General features: G+C 55.7%; 1 protein-coding gene across 5 annotated transcripts in view; it reads left to right on the forward strand.

Moving 5' to 3' along the window:
* Positions 1-3,088, forward strand: part of CFAP65 (cilia and flagella associated protein 65) — a 31,515-nt gene extending 28,427 nt beyond the window's left edge. For 2 of the 5 annotated variants that reach the window (XM_064718890.1, XM_064718892.1), the window contains exons 29-32: positions 153-302; positions 818-1,096; positions 1,767-1,904; positions 2,454-3,088. In XM_064718890.1, coding sequence (XP_064574960.1) covers positions 153-302; positions 818-1,096; positions 1,767-1,904; positions 2,454-2,490 — 604 coding nt within the window. In that variant the 3' untranslated portion in view covers positions 2,491-3,088. The remainder of the gene's footprint in view (positions 1-152; positions 303-817; positions 1,097-1,766; positions 1,905-2,453) is intronic. The other 3 variants (XM_064718889.1, XM_064718891.1, XM_064718893.1) reach the window with 2 other exon arrangements.
* Positions 3,089-12,394: the final 9,306 nt, after the last annotated feature.

Raw genomic sequence — 12,394 nt, forward strand, 5'->3', positions numbered from 1 at the left:
CCTGCTCCTGTCAGAAATACAACAGCTCCCATCCCTCCCTTGCTTGCCTGCACTGCTTGCCTGACATGCTGCTGCAGTGCTAGCAGGGTGCTGGTCTTTGAGAATTTGGTTCTGTAGTGCTGCCACTGATGGAACAACTCCTCCTTTCTCAGCCCTTACAGCGCCAAGCCCTCAGACAGCAAACTGGTGGATGGGAGTGGGCACAGAAATAGGACAGACACGGAGCGCGAACGGCTGGCCCTGGCTGCTGCTTCTAAAAAAGAGCTGGAGGTGGTGACTGACATACTCGCAGGTGTCATCAGGTGTGTGCTCCTTCACCCTCACCTGGTCTGGAGCCCCTGTCTTCCAGAGAATGATTGCAGCATGGTCAACCCTCTGTTAACCCTGAAGGAATCTGTGCACTCTTGTTGCCAGAATGGGGTATCCCCCTGCTAAAAGCTGTCTTGGGGACTATAAGCTCAGATCTTGGAGTGACAGCCAAGGCAGGGGCTTCCTCCCCAGCCAGGGGCTGAGCCCATCTTTCCAGAGTTCCCAGGAACCAAGGAACTCCACCTACTGTGATCTTAGAAACAGGCTGCATTGGGGTACACCTATTTGATTTGTGAGCTGTTCAAAGAACCAGCACATGGGAAACAGAGGTAGTTTCACTGGCTCAAGCCCTTATGCTGCTTCCCTTAGGCCCAGAAAGCAAGAAGGTACAGACTAAGCACTGACATCAGCCAGTGATTTCCTCTGCCTTGTGGTGTCTTGTAATAATCCTCTGGGTCATGCAGATAGTCAATTTGCTGAAACTTATCCTTTATTTTCCTCTTCCTAGAAGCCTCTTGGAGAATGGCCACTTCCAGAAGTCAGTGAGAAAAATCGAAGATGAGCCTATTCCATATTTCACCCAGTTCCACTCTGCAAAATCAGCAGAACTCCAGGACAGTAGACAGGGCTCCACGATCCCCTCCAGGGTCTCTGTTTCCACAGATCTTGACCATGAGAAGGATGGAGAGGGGAGAAAAATGAGGCAGGAAGCCTCTCCCAGTGATTTGCTGGAGTCTAGCGAGACTTTTCACCATAAGCAGTTGAGGGTAAAGGAGATAATAAGTAGGTGAGGAAGAGCTCACACGTAAAAGCCAAGAGCTGCACAGTCAAGAGAGCCATGGCAGCACACTGCCTGGCCAGAAATCCATTTCTTCTCCAGCCCTGCAGCATTTCTGCGGGTGTATTATGTGTTGTCTGGGTGGAAATCAATGCTAGCCCACCTAGCCACCCTCTCCCAAATGTGGCTGTGGGGAGAGATGGTTTGTTGTGTCTGGGGTTGAGCTGTGGGCAGTGCCAGGAGGCTGGTAGTGAATGATGTCTACTCTCAGGCACTCTAAGCCATATTAGACATTGGGGTGCAGTATGTGCTTACCTTACCTTTTATTTTCACGGCAGTATTTCACCACCTTTTGTTTGCTGTGGCTGCTCCTTTGTACACTGCTACAAGCTTCAAGCATTATTCACTAATAGCAGCTACAGCACAGCTTGGAGGGCGAAACCAGTAAAACTGTAGTCACCAAGCTTTGTCTAAGGTCAGGGCCTGACACCAGCTGGTGACAGTTCTGGGACAAGGGTCAGCAGCCCATTGTTCAAGTCTTTGGTTCATTGGTCTCAGCATGTAGGAAACAGTGTGTGCTCCACTGTTGTGCCTGATGATTCCTGGCAGGAGTCACAGCAAGCAACCTGCCTTATCTGCTTTCTGATAGCTGTCCTCTGCTGTGCTTATGTCCTTCTAGGCAGCCAGCTGTTGGGAACCTCGTGGAGCTGCTGCTGGAAAACACACTGCAGAACATCATGATCGAAGCCAGTCGTGGGGAGGTGGTGCTCACTGCCCAGCCCAGGGTCATTGCTTTACCCCCCAGTGCCTCCCAAAGGTAGCAGAGTGTATCTGTGCTCCTTAACATGTCAGGCTGAAGCACAGCCCGTTTTCTAGACCATGTGGGTTAGCTGAATCCCTGCCTATCAGTGCCAAGGCTGCCTGTGCAAAACAAAGAATCCACTCCCAAAGTCTCTGCCCCCTCTTGGCTTGTCCTGTGCCACAGAGCAGAGGTGGTAACAGTACAGCCTGTCTGTGGACCTGAGACCCTCATACAGCTCTGGAGCAGGGTCCTGTGCATGGATGGCTGGCCTGAGGCACTGGAGAGCCTAGCACAAGGATGGTCCTTTGGGAAAAGGGGTCAAGGAGCAGGCAGCACAGCCTCTGACAGCAGAAAGGGAGCAAAGCTGTCATAGTTCAAAGGGGGTGTGGGATCTAGTTAGGTTGAGGGAATGGCCACTGGTGGGGAAATTAGACTTGGACCTGAGTGAAAAGCATAAGGGTTTGCCCTAGCTTGGACAGAAGTGCAGAGAGATGGAAGTGAGGGTTAATGGAAGAGGGTTGTTGGATGTAGATGTCATCTCCAGAGCTGCCATCTCTTTTCCAGAATCACCATCCCTGCATCCCCACCCTCCAGAGTGTAGCTGCTGGGTACTGTGCTGCTTAAGCTCCTCAAGCACATCAGCTCTCTCCATTCTTCATCCGTGTGATGTCCAGAGCAACTCGGACCCTCCCATACCATCATCTTAGCTCAGCATGCTGGCTGTCTCTGGGGAGGTATGTCCTGATTATGTTCTCAGCACCGATTTGCATCCTCTGACAACTCCACGGCAGAGTTCATGAGATATCTCCTTTCTGTGGCTGGCCACATCATCGGAGAAGAACCCTGTGCTACAGGGAGTACATGGACGACCACTATGACAATTCCCACTATCCTCAGTCTGCACCAGCTGAGAGGAGTGGAATCTGCTTTGGAATGTAGCTGAGGAAGGACTGACATCTGGGCAATGAGGTTATGGCTTCAGCAGGATGCAGGTACTGAATTCTCCTCCCCTCCTTGCTCTGAGGGGGCAGCTGCAGCACAGTCAGTACACACAGCAACCCAATAAAAGCAACTTGACCTTCAGACACTGACACCGTGTGTAACATATGTAATTCATGCGTCTGGATTTGTGAGCTCTGGACAAGGTCTTCCCTTTCCAAACTGCAAGGCTGTCACCCAGGGAAGGGGATCCTCTGAGCCTTGGCTTGGCCTGGGGAGTCTGTCGGGCTGCAAGACGTGTCACAGTGAAGGAGCATGTTTGTCACAGCCGGGAGGTGGCAGCGTGAGTTGTGAGAAATCCCGGTGGCCGGCACAGAGCGGGCTGGTGCTGGATTACAACTGCTGCTCCCAGGCAGGAGCTGCAGGATGGCTGTGCCAGGCAGTGGGCTGCATTTGCAGCATATCCCCTGTTCTGCCATACCACTCTGGACTCTGCAACATGGGGCTCATGCAGCCACCCAGCTCTGGTGAGGCTGCAGCTTTGGTGTCTCTCTCCAAACCCTCATGTCTTGTTTCCCAGTGCCAGCACCCAGCCAAGACCAAAGCTGCATCTTCTTCCCTCACATCCTAAGAGAAGACTGTGCAAAGGGCACTGTGGAGGGCTTTTGCCGCGCTCACCAGAGGGCAGTTGCCTGCTGTGCCTGGAGCACTGTGGCTCAGCCAGCTTCACCCCAGCACTCCTCTCTGTGCAGGAGCCCTGCGTGTGTAACCATTACTAAGCCCCAGGGCTGAGCTGTTCCTGTTGTCAGAGATACAGCAGAGGCACTGCCAGCTCCTGAACTCAGTGTGAGTGCCTTGGGCCTTCACATGGGTCCTGGATCCTTCTCATGAGAAGTGCAAACCCTCTCCTCCCTTCCCAATACTTTGCATGACAGGTATCCTACATCACAGCAGTCTTTCTGTATTCCTCTGGGCTTTGGCTAGTGCTGAACAGGTAATGCAGAACCAATTCCTTCCTCCACAGCTCAAGGCTGCAGCAGGGCCTGGCTGCTCAGTCCACTTGGACTGATTCTCCTTGATCCAGTCTCCTCGCTAGGATTTGCTCACTGCAGATGCTCCGTTGTCCTGCAGCAAAGTTCCCTGCAAAAGCAGGGGCAGAAACCTCACTGTTGCCCTAAAGCAGGTTGAATCCAGCTACCCAAGGGCAGCATGGAGCAATGAAGACAGAGTCAGTCAGTTTGTCTATCCTCAGACCTGCTGTGTGATCTAATGCTCTTTAGGCTGCACCACTGCAGCTGCACCATTGCATCCACTGCCTGGAGGAGCTGACATGGGAAATGCTGTGTGTTAGTCTGGTGTAACACCCAAAAAACAAAATTGACAGAACCATCAAATGTGCAGGAATTTTTTTATGCCTTTAAAGCTCCTGTTCTCCCCACTTTCCTGTGCTCCCAGCCTGGACCTGGAGAAAACAAAAGTCACACTGTCCTGTTGGAGCACTATTAGAGGGAAATTCACTTGTTTGATCAGCATCACTCTAGTAGGAGAGATCTCAAAGATGATGCCTTAAACAACAGGTGAGTCAGGGAAACAGATTTGAGAGCTATTTACACCTGTGAGAGAGAATTTTTTCTTTTCTCGGCTCTTTTTTAGGGGCTGTGAGATGGTCATGTGTCCCCTCTGTTGTAGGTCTTCTCTGGTGCCTGTCAACAGAACCACTCTGAGTGCACTAAGCAAAGGGAGTAGCAGCTGTCACACACTTTTCTTCTTTTATCCTCATCGTAAAATATAAATACACCGAGGCAGCCTCTTTTGGGAATTTGGGGAAATTCCCAATTCCTCTTCTCAGGCTGGGAACTAGACCCTGACCCTGGTTTTGGGAAACATTTCAACGTGTGACTGAGCCACATCACTGTCCTGTTAGCAAAGAGAAACAGCAGCACTCCCAGATAGTGCTGGGGTGAGCTCTGCACAGTGTGGATGTTCTTACCCAGGGGCTTCTCTCTCACTTGGATTTTGGGGCAATGAGAGGTGAGGGGAGGGCAGAGAATGTGCAGAGCTGGCAGGGAGGCACTTTCTTCTAGCAAGAGGTTTTGTTGGTAGCCACTGCCAAGGGCTATGAACTTGTGGGACTATAGACTCACAGCCCAGCTCAGCACCCAAAAGAGAGGAGAAGTCCTGTTTCTGCTAATGGCATTTGGGGCTCAGGCAGAAGGAAGTTTGAGCTTGTTGTACTGTCTTCCCAGGGATGGATTTGGCCCCTGCCCAACAGAGCTACGTTTCTAATGTACATCTCTCTAACAGAAATACTGTAGGTACAGGTCCTGCTTCTGCTCTGGTGTTTGGGCAGTGAAGTGGGTGATGTTCCCACGGGAATGGGGTCGGTAGCCAGACCAGGCTCCCTGCAGGTACACAGCCAGCACGCCCATGGCTGAGCACGAGCTTGGCAAGTTAATGGGGCTCCCCCTCTCCTTGTGGGGATTATCGGGAGCACTCAGTCAACAGGCAGTTAATGCACGACACAACAGGAACTTTCTTCTTGCCTGCTACTGCTGGCTCCCAGGGAGGGCTGGAATGGCCTTGGGGCAGGTGGGCAACAGAAGCTATTCTGAATCCCATTAAAACATTTAACACCTGCTGAATCGTGCCATTGTGTGGGAGATAAAGGGAAGGGAACAAAGCTGCTCTTGGGCTTCCCTGACAGGGTGTCTGCTGTCCCATTGCAGCTGGGGAGCCTGAGTCTCCTGCAAAGCCCCACTTGGTGGGTCTCAGTGTCAGTGTGAGGAAGGCAGCAGTGTTAGGGGACAAAGAATCAGCCATTCCCTGGTTGGAATCATCCCCTTCTCCCTCTGTAGAGTGTATGAGGTGGGAGCCTGGAAAAGTCCTGCAGTGTCTGAAGAACAAAAGTGTGAGGGTGATCCTTCCAAAACCCTTGGCAAAGCTGGACAGACCCTTCACCCCCGGCCTCCTGTCTCTGAGGTACTGGGCTCTGCTGGCTCAGCTGTGTCACCTGGTGTTTGGGATTGGGAGCCATGCTCCGGCCAGGCCAGGGCCCCATGCTGGCTCCTGATGGACACAAGAGGTGCTCTGCTGTGAGCCAGTCAGTCCTCATGGGACAGTGGAGCAGCACAAGCCCTGGGCTGCTGCAAGAGGAGGCTGAGGCTGCCTTTCCAAGGCCAGCCCTACTAAGAGCTCAGTCCTGGTGCTGCCCACCTGCCTGACAGGGAAGGGCACAAACTGGTAAATGCTGCCCCAGAGATGCCAGAACAGAAGCACGACATTCCCCAGGGTAGCAGTGCAGTGCAGGGTACTCTGCAAGCTCAAGGGACCTGCTTTACTCATGTTTTCTGTAAAGCAGCCCTGCAAGGACAGTATTTGCTGCTATTTAGTGGGAGACATGCTTTCTTGCAGGAGCAGGCTGGGGTGAAAGAGCATTTCTGACACAGCATGCAGGCTTGGAGATGTCTGCTGGCACTGCAGCAGCACCTGTGGTATTTGGGGTTTTTGCTTCTCCAGAAAGAGGGGGCAACCTATGCCAGGAGCTGCAGCTCTGCTATGCTGGTGTGTGGCAGGGCAGGGAGGGGTGGCAGTCCTGTCCAGCACACTTCCCATACCAGGAAAGGAGAAATATGTAAGTCCAACATCACCGCCTGTACAGCACCAAAAGGAGGGGGAACATCACACTTCTTCATGGCACTACAACCCAGAGCATTGGTGGTATTGCATTTCCTATGCTGCCAAAACTATTGAAAAAGGGCCAGGATGAGCAAGGCCAGCAGGCTGGCATCACTCCAGCCAGGCCTGGGAGACCCCAGGCTGCAGAGGCAGCGGCAGGCAGGAGGGCTGGAGCCTGCCTTTCAAAATCCGGAGTGTGAGAGGGTCAAGGTTCCAAGGAAGAAGAATTGGGTGGCAGTGGCTGCTAAGGATCTGCCACTATGCTCTTATATTTGGGAATGCATTTACTGCAGCCTGCAAGTACACTCCAGCTCTGGAGGGAGAAATGGTGATGGTTTCTAAAGCACACCCAGGACAAACTCCTGCAGGTGTACGCCGTGGGGGTTAAAGCAGCGTTACCCCCTCCCCACCCACAAACACACCCATCTACACAAACAAACAGGCCACTGCACTTGCACAAAGGAGCTTCTCCTGCCACTGCTGCTGCACTTCATGCTCTGTTATCCGAGGAGTTGTGGGTGCCAGAGTAACTGGGAGAGAGAGCCCAGCTCCTGCTGGCTCTGGCTGAGATCAGCACAGGGCTGCCAGCACTGAGCCCTGGGGCTGGGCACTGGAGGAGTGTCCAAACTTCTGCTGGCTTCCATGAGCTCTGCTCCCAGAGCCAGCACAGGCTCTGGTTAACCTGCTGGGCAGTGACACAGCTGGGACACGAGGGTGCTGTGACTCTGGGATGCAGTGACCCACGGGGAAGCATGTGCACATGGAGTGAAACACATCCTGTTCCAGCTGCTGCGCTAGGACAGCTGGCTCCTGGCCTGTGTGGCCATGCAGGGAACATTCCCAAAGAGAGTGCTCCAAAGTTTTGTTGAGCTGTGCTTTGCTGCCTAGCTCAGAAGTCTGTGCATTGCTCTAAAAGATGTGTGAGCATTGCGCTGGTGTGCCATGGACATTTTCAGCATGAGTGGGGGGACTGGGATAAGAACAAGGAAGACTTTTCTATCACTGGCACTCAGACTGCTGGGGGTAGGCACTAGATTTGCTTTTCTGCCCTGAGACTTCACAATTCCCTGCCTTTTCAGCAGCCCAAAATACTGCAAGAAAGTCACTGCTATCCTAGAGCTGCCCAGGTAGGGTATACTCACAGCTTCTTCCCCTGGCCCCCTGCTCTCCTCTCATCTCTGCTGCAAAGTGAGCCAGGCAGGTGGGTGGAAAAGTGACAGCTGGTGTTGTTCCAGTGCAGGTTAATGAATGTCTCCTCCTCTCCCCCCCCACCTCCTCCTCCCCACCACCCCAGCACCCAGGCTCCTGGCTCCTATCAGCCCATCAGGCTCCCATTAACAAAGGCAGCCCTGGAGAGTTTGCATAGAGACCTGCTCTGCCTCTAATCTAGGTGGGCTAATCGCCTCCCTTGCCCAGCCTGCCTTCCCTGGGTCAATATTTGCTCTGAGCAAACACAGAGCTGTGACAGGTGTGCTGGGGAGAAGGCTCGCTGCCGCCAGCCCAGCCCTCCTGCCTGTCTCTGCTCAGTCACATCTCTCCGGCCCCCCGATCACCGGCCAGCCAGCGCTATTTTTATCGGGACTATAAAAGCCCCATCCAGCCAGCGTCACCCTCATTTTCTGCCTGTGAGCCGGCGGGGGAAGGCGAAGCCACTCACCTGACAGCTGCCAGCGTGTCACCGGAGCCAGGTGAGCTGCTAGAGCCCAGCACACCTTGGCCAGGATCCTGCCTGCCTGCCTGGGAACAGGGCACTGGGCACGGAGAACATCCTGGGGGCTTTCCCGAGACAAGGACTGGGAGTCCGGTCACACACCCGAACTCCCGGGAAGGGAGGGAATGGGCTCGGGGGACACCGTCCAGCTTGTCCCCTTTCCTTAACTCCTCTCTCACCTGTGTATTCCAATCCTTTCTGTTCCCCTCCCCTCCTCCATTTACTTTCTTCCTTTCTTCCCTGTTCTCCACCCTGCCATGCCAGTTAACTTGCCCCTGCTCTGTTTGGCTTTCCCAGGCAGCAGGTGTCAAGCATCCCCTTTCCAGACTTTACCCCCGGAGGAGCCGGTTTGGAGCGGCATGCGCAGCAAAGAACATCCAGCCCGGACGGACCCGGCTCGGGAGGAAGGGGCTGCCGGAGCCCAGGGCAGAGCACCCCTCCAGCCCACACTGTCCCAACTCGGAGCATCTCTGCACTTGCCTGGCGTCGAGCCCCACGTGCAATACCTGACCTGAACGTTTTGTTCGTTCGGCTCGCGTTAGGCAGGTCCAGCCCATCTGCAGGCGCACGGCCGCAGGCGCTCACCCGGCCCCGCCGCAGCCGCTGCAGCGCGGAGGAAGCACCCGCCTGCCTGCAGCTGCTGCGGGACACACGGACACCCAGCGTGTGCCACACGGACACCCGGCCTGTGTGCCACACGGACACCCAGTGTGTGCCACACGGACGCACAGGTTGTGTGCCACACGGACACCCGGCCTGTGTGCCACACGGACACCCAGTGTGTGCCACACGGACACCCGGCCTGTGTGCCTCATGGACATACAGCCTGTGTGCCACACGGACACCCGGCCTGTGTGCGGAGCAAAGGGCACCGGGGACAGGCACAGCACACAGTCTCACCCAAACACACGCAGCAGTGAGCAGCCAGTGCACACGGATGAAGCAATCCACACATAGCATGCAGGAACGCCATGGGACTGCCACATGGCACTGTGGGACCCAGGTGACAGTGGTACACACAGCCTTTCTGGCACTCAGCTTTGTAGGCTGTGATGTGCAGGACCCGTGTCCATGTGCCCACGGCATGGCAGGCACATGTCAGATGCTAGGCACACACATCCTGCCTGTGTGGCTGAGTGCTGCCTGTAGCAGCCTGCTGGGGAAGGGCAGCCTGGCCCTGGCAGCACTGCAGCACCATGGCAGGCACACAGAGCCCTGGCACGGTGCTGGCCCAGGGTGGAGCTTGGCAGGCTCTGCCAAGCACCCAGGTAGGTCTCAATGGTCTGCTGGCACCCAGGGAGCTTTGGCTGCTGACGGTGAAGCAGCGGGAGGGAGGGCAGGAGCAGGCAGCAGGAGCAGGGCAGAGGATGAGGGGTGTCACATCCTTCCTCGCCTCCCCCTGCCTTGATTCACCTGCAGGACCTGCACTTCCCAGCCCTTCCAGGTCTGTCTGACCGTCCAGGGCAGGTGTTTCCTGTTGTGCACCTGAAGCCTGCGGGCCAGGTGCCAGATCCTGCTGGTGACAATCCCTCTGCCTCTGCCTGCTGTGGAAGGATAAGGGAGGTGGTACTGGCAAGCTGGTGGGTCTCTTCGAGGACAGCCCTGCTCAATGCCTGCCCTGCTCTCCAAGCCCAAGTACCTGACCTGGACTCCTGTCCCATTCCATGTCCTGTCCCATCCCTCTCCCCCAGCAGCCAGAGAAGACATTCAGAGCCTGGAGCTGCTCCTAGCACCATGGAGGCTGCAGGGAGTCATGGAGAGCTAGGAGATGGAACAGTAGTAAACCTGCTTTTCTCCCACCTCAGGATATTTTTTGGGAATGGAAAGATCCTTCACCTCCCTACTGTCTATGCCTGGCTCTGCCTGTGATTTCTCTGCCAGCCCTGAGCTGCTTCTGCCCTGCCCTCAGGCACAGGCACTTCTGTAGCACAGGATCCAGTTCTAGTCCTGCCATGCTCAGGGATGAGCTGAGTTTACAGGTGGATCCTGAGCCCATCTGCAGCCTCTCTGCAAACACTAAAAAAGCTCAGCCCATCCACCCAGTGTGGACAGAGGAGAGGTTGGAGTGAAGGAGCTCAGGAGTGTGCTCTGTTCACTCAGGGGCTCGGAGGAGCTCTGTTCAAAGGGATAGGATGGTTCTTGCTGCTTTCCCTCACTCCCATGCAGCTATGCACAGGACAAAGCTCAGCAGCCCTGGTCCCAGAGCAGGAGAGTCCTGGTGCCTCCTTGGGGTGCCCCTGCAAGGGGCAGAGATGAGGCACCTCCTAGGCTTCCTCTTTGGGCAGATGCTTTAGGAGTTTCCATCAGGTGGTGTAGGTAGGGGCCAAAATCAAAGAGCATCTCCAGGGTTGCCGCGCTCCCTGCATCCCTCCAGAGCTAAGGCTCCATCCCTGCCTGGGAACAGCCCCAGGACCATGCACTGATTGGCCATCATTGTGGTCATGGGCCCCTGGGGCTGTGTCTCCAGGCTCCGTGTCCCCTGCTACCAATCCTGGCAAAGTTGAAAAACCAAGAAAGCACAACACATCCCCCGATATGCACAACCCTCTGCAGCTGCCCTGCTCAGGCTGGGATCAAACAGAACATGATTAATAACTCTGAGCAAAGCCAGACCCTGTGTCCATGTGCTGCAGTGGCTGCACGTGTGTCCCTGTGGGGGCAGAGCCTGGGAGATGCTATCTGGCAGAGCAAGGCTCTGAAACGCGGCTGTGCCGCCTCCGCCTTCGCTGCCTGCTCCAGCCCTCTGGGCTGTCTTGTGCCCTGGGTTATGTGTCCCCCTGCCACCTTCCCTGTCACTGCTGTCACTGCCCCAGCTCTGCCAGCCCAGGGGCACTGGGAAGCTGTGAAAGCCTTCTGAGGTGGGATGGCCCCAGCAACCACACTGCCCTGAGGCTGTGTTACCTGGGGAATGACTCTGGCAGGATCGGCACCCAGGGGTGAGCTGCTGCTCACAGCAGGCAGAGCCAGAGGCATTAAACACCCATTTTACATGTCAGAGCAAGTGCTGGCACCACCGGTACCAAGGCTGGCATGGCATGGGGCACTGCAGGGTATTGCTGCCTGTGCTGGGTGGTTGTTCCCCAAACCCAAGGCTCTGCATGGCCAGTGGCACGGCTTTGGGGAACTGGGGACCTGGGCTGGGGATTTCCGTGGCACAGTTCCTCACCAGGAGGATTTGCATGGAGAGGGCAGGGTGCAGGAGGAGCACTGGGGAGCTGCAACTGCCCAGGTTTGGATTTGCACATAGGTGTAGTTTCACCCAGGTGTGTATGTGCATGCATGCCTGTGTATTTGCATAGGTGTGTGCACAGCTGGTGCATCCCTGTCCTGTGTGTGCCCGTGTGTGTGTTCTGCTGAGCTGAACAGTGCTGACCATGCCCTGTGTGCTTGCTGCTCTGTTTCCTGGTGTGTGCAGCTGAAGGTGTGGGTGGGAGCAGAGGTGTGCACTGCTGCTGGCAGCCTCTGGGCTGCCCATGTCCTGCCCAGCCCGGATGGGGTGTGCCATCCTGGGGCAGGCCCTGTTTCACTTCAGGATGTGGGAGAGGCAGCTGGTTGCCCTCAGCACACCATGGCCGCAGCAGGGACCAGCCCCCAGGGCTGTGTGGGCTCCTCAGGGGCCGAGAACCAGGGTGGTGTGAGCATCCCTAGCCCTCATCTGACCCCACTCAGCCTGTTTGGCCCAGCTCTGCTGTGCCTGAAGGAGGTGCCCAGGCAGAGCAGGAGCTCCCTGCCCCTCAGAGTCTGTCCCAGCACCCCTGTGGGTGCCCAGACAGTTTGCACAAGGAGACAGGCTGCCTGTGACACTGGGGATGAGCTAATGTTGGAGGCCAGGGTGCTGCTCCAGCCTGCTCCTGGCATGGGCAGGCCTGGGAGGGAGCATAGGGACTGTCTTCACTCTGTGCTGGGGTCCTGCACTCCCCTTGCCAGGCTTCAGATACTGTCACCAGGCAATGAATCCACTCCCCACACCACCCCCAGCTGAAGACAATAAGCAGAAGCAGTTTTCAGTCTGCCTGGGTTCTGGGACAAGCTTTTCCCCCTCTGTCAGACAGGGTGGATGGGAGAGGTGGGTCCCAGGCATGGATCTGCATTCTGCTGTGGTGAAACTTCAGGAATTGCACACTCCAGCCCATTCCTGGCCATGGGAAGTATCAGGGACAGCATAGGTACAGCCTGGCAT

This window comes from Zonotrichia leucophrys, chromosome 7 (genome assembly GCF_028769735.1).
Source record: "Zonotrichia leucophrys gambelii isolate GWCS_2022_RI chromosome 7, RI_Zleu_2.0, whole genome shotgun sequence".
Taxonomy (NCBI): Eukaryota; Metazoa; Chordata; class Aves; order Passeriformes; family Passerellidae; genus Zonotrichia; species Zonotrichia leucophrys.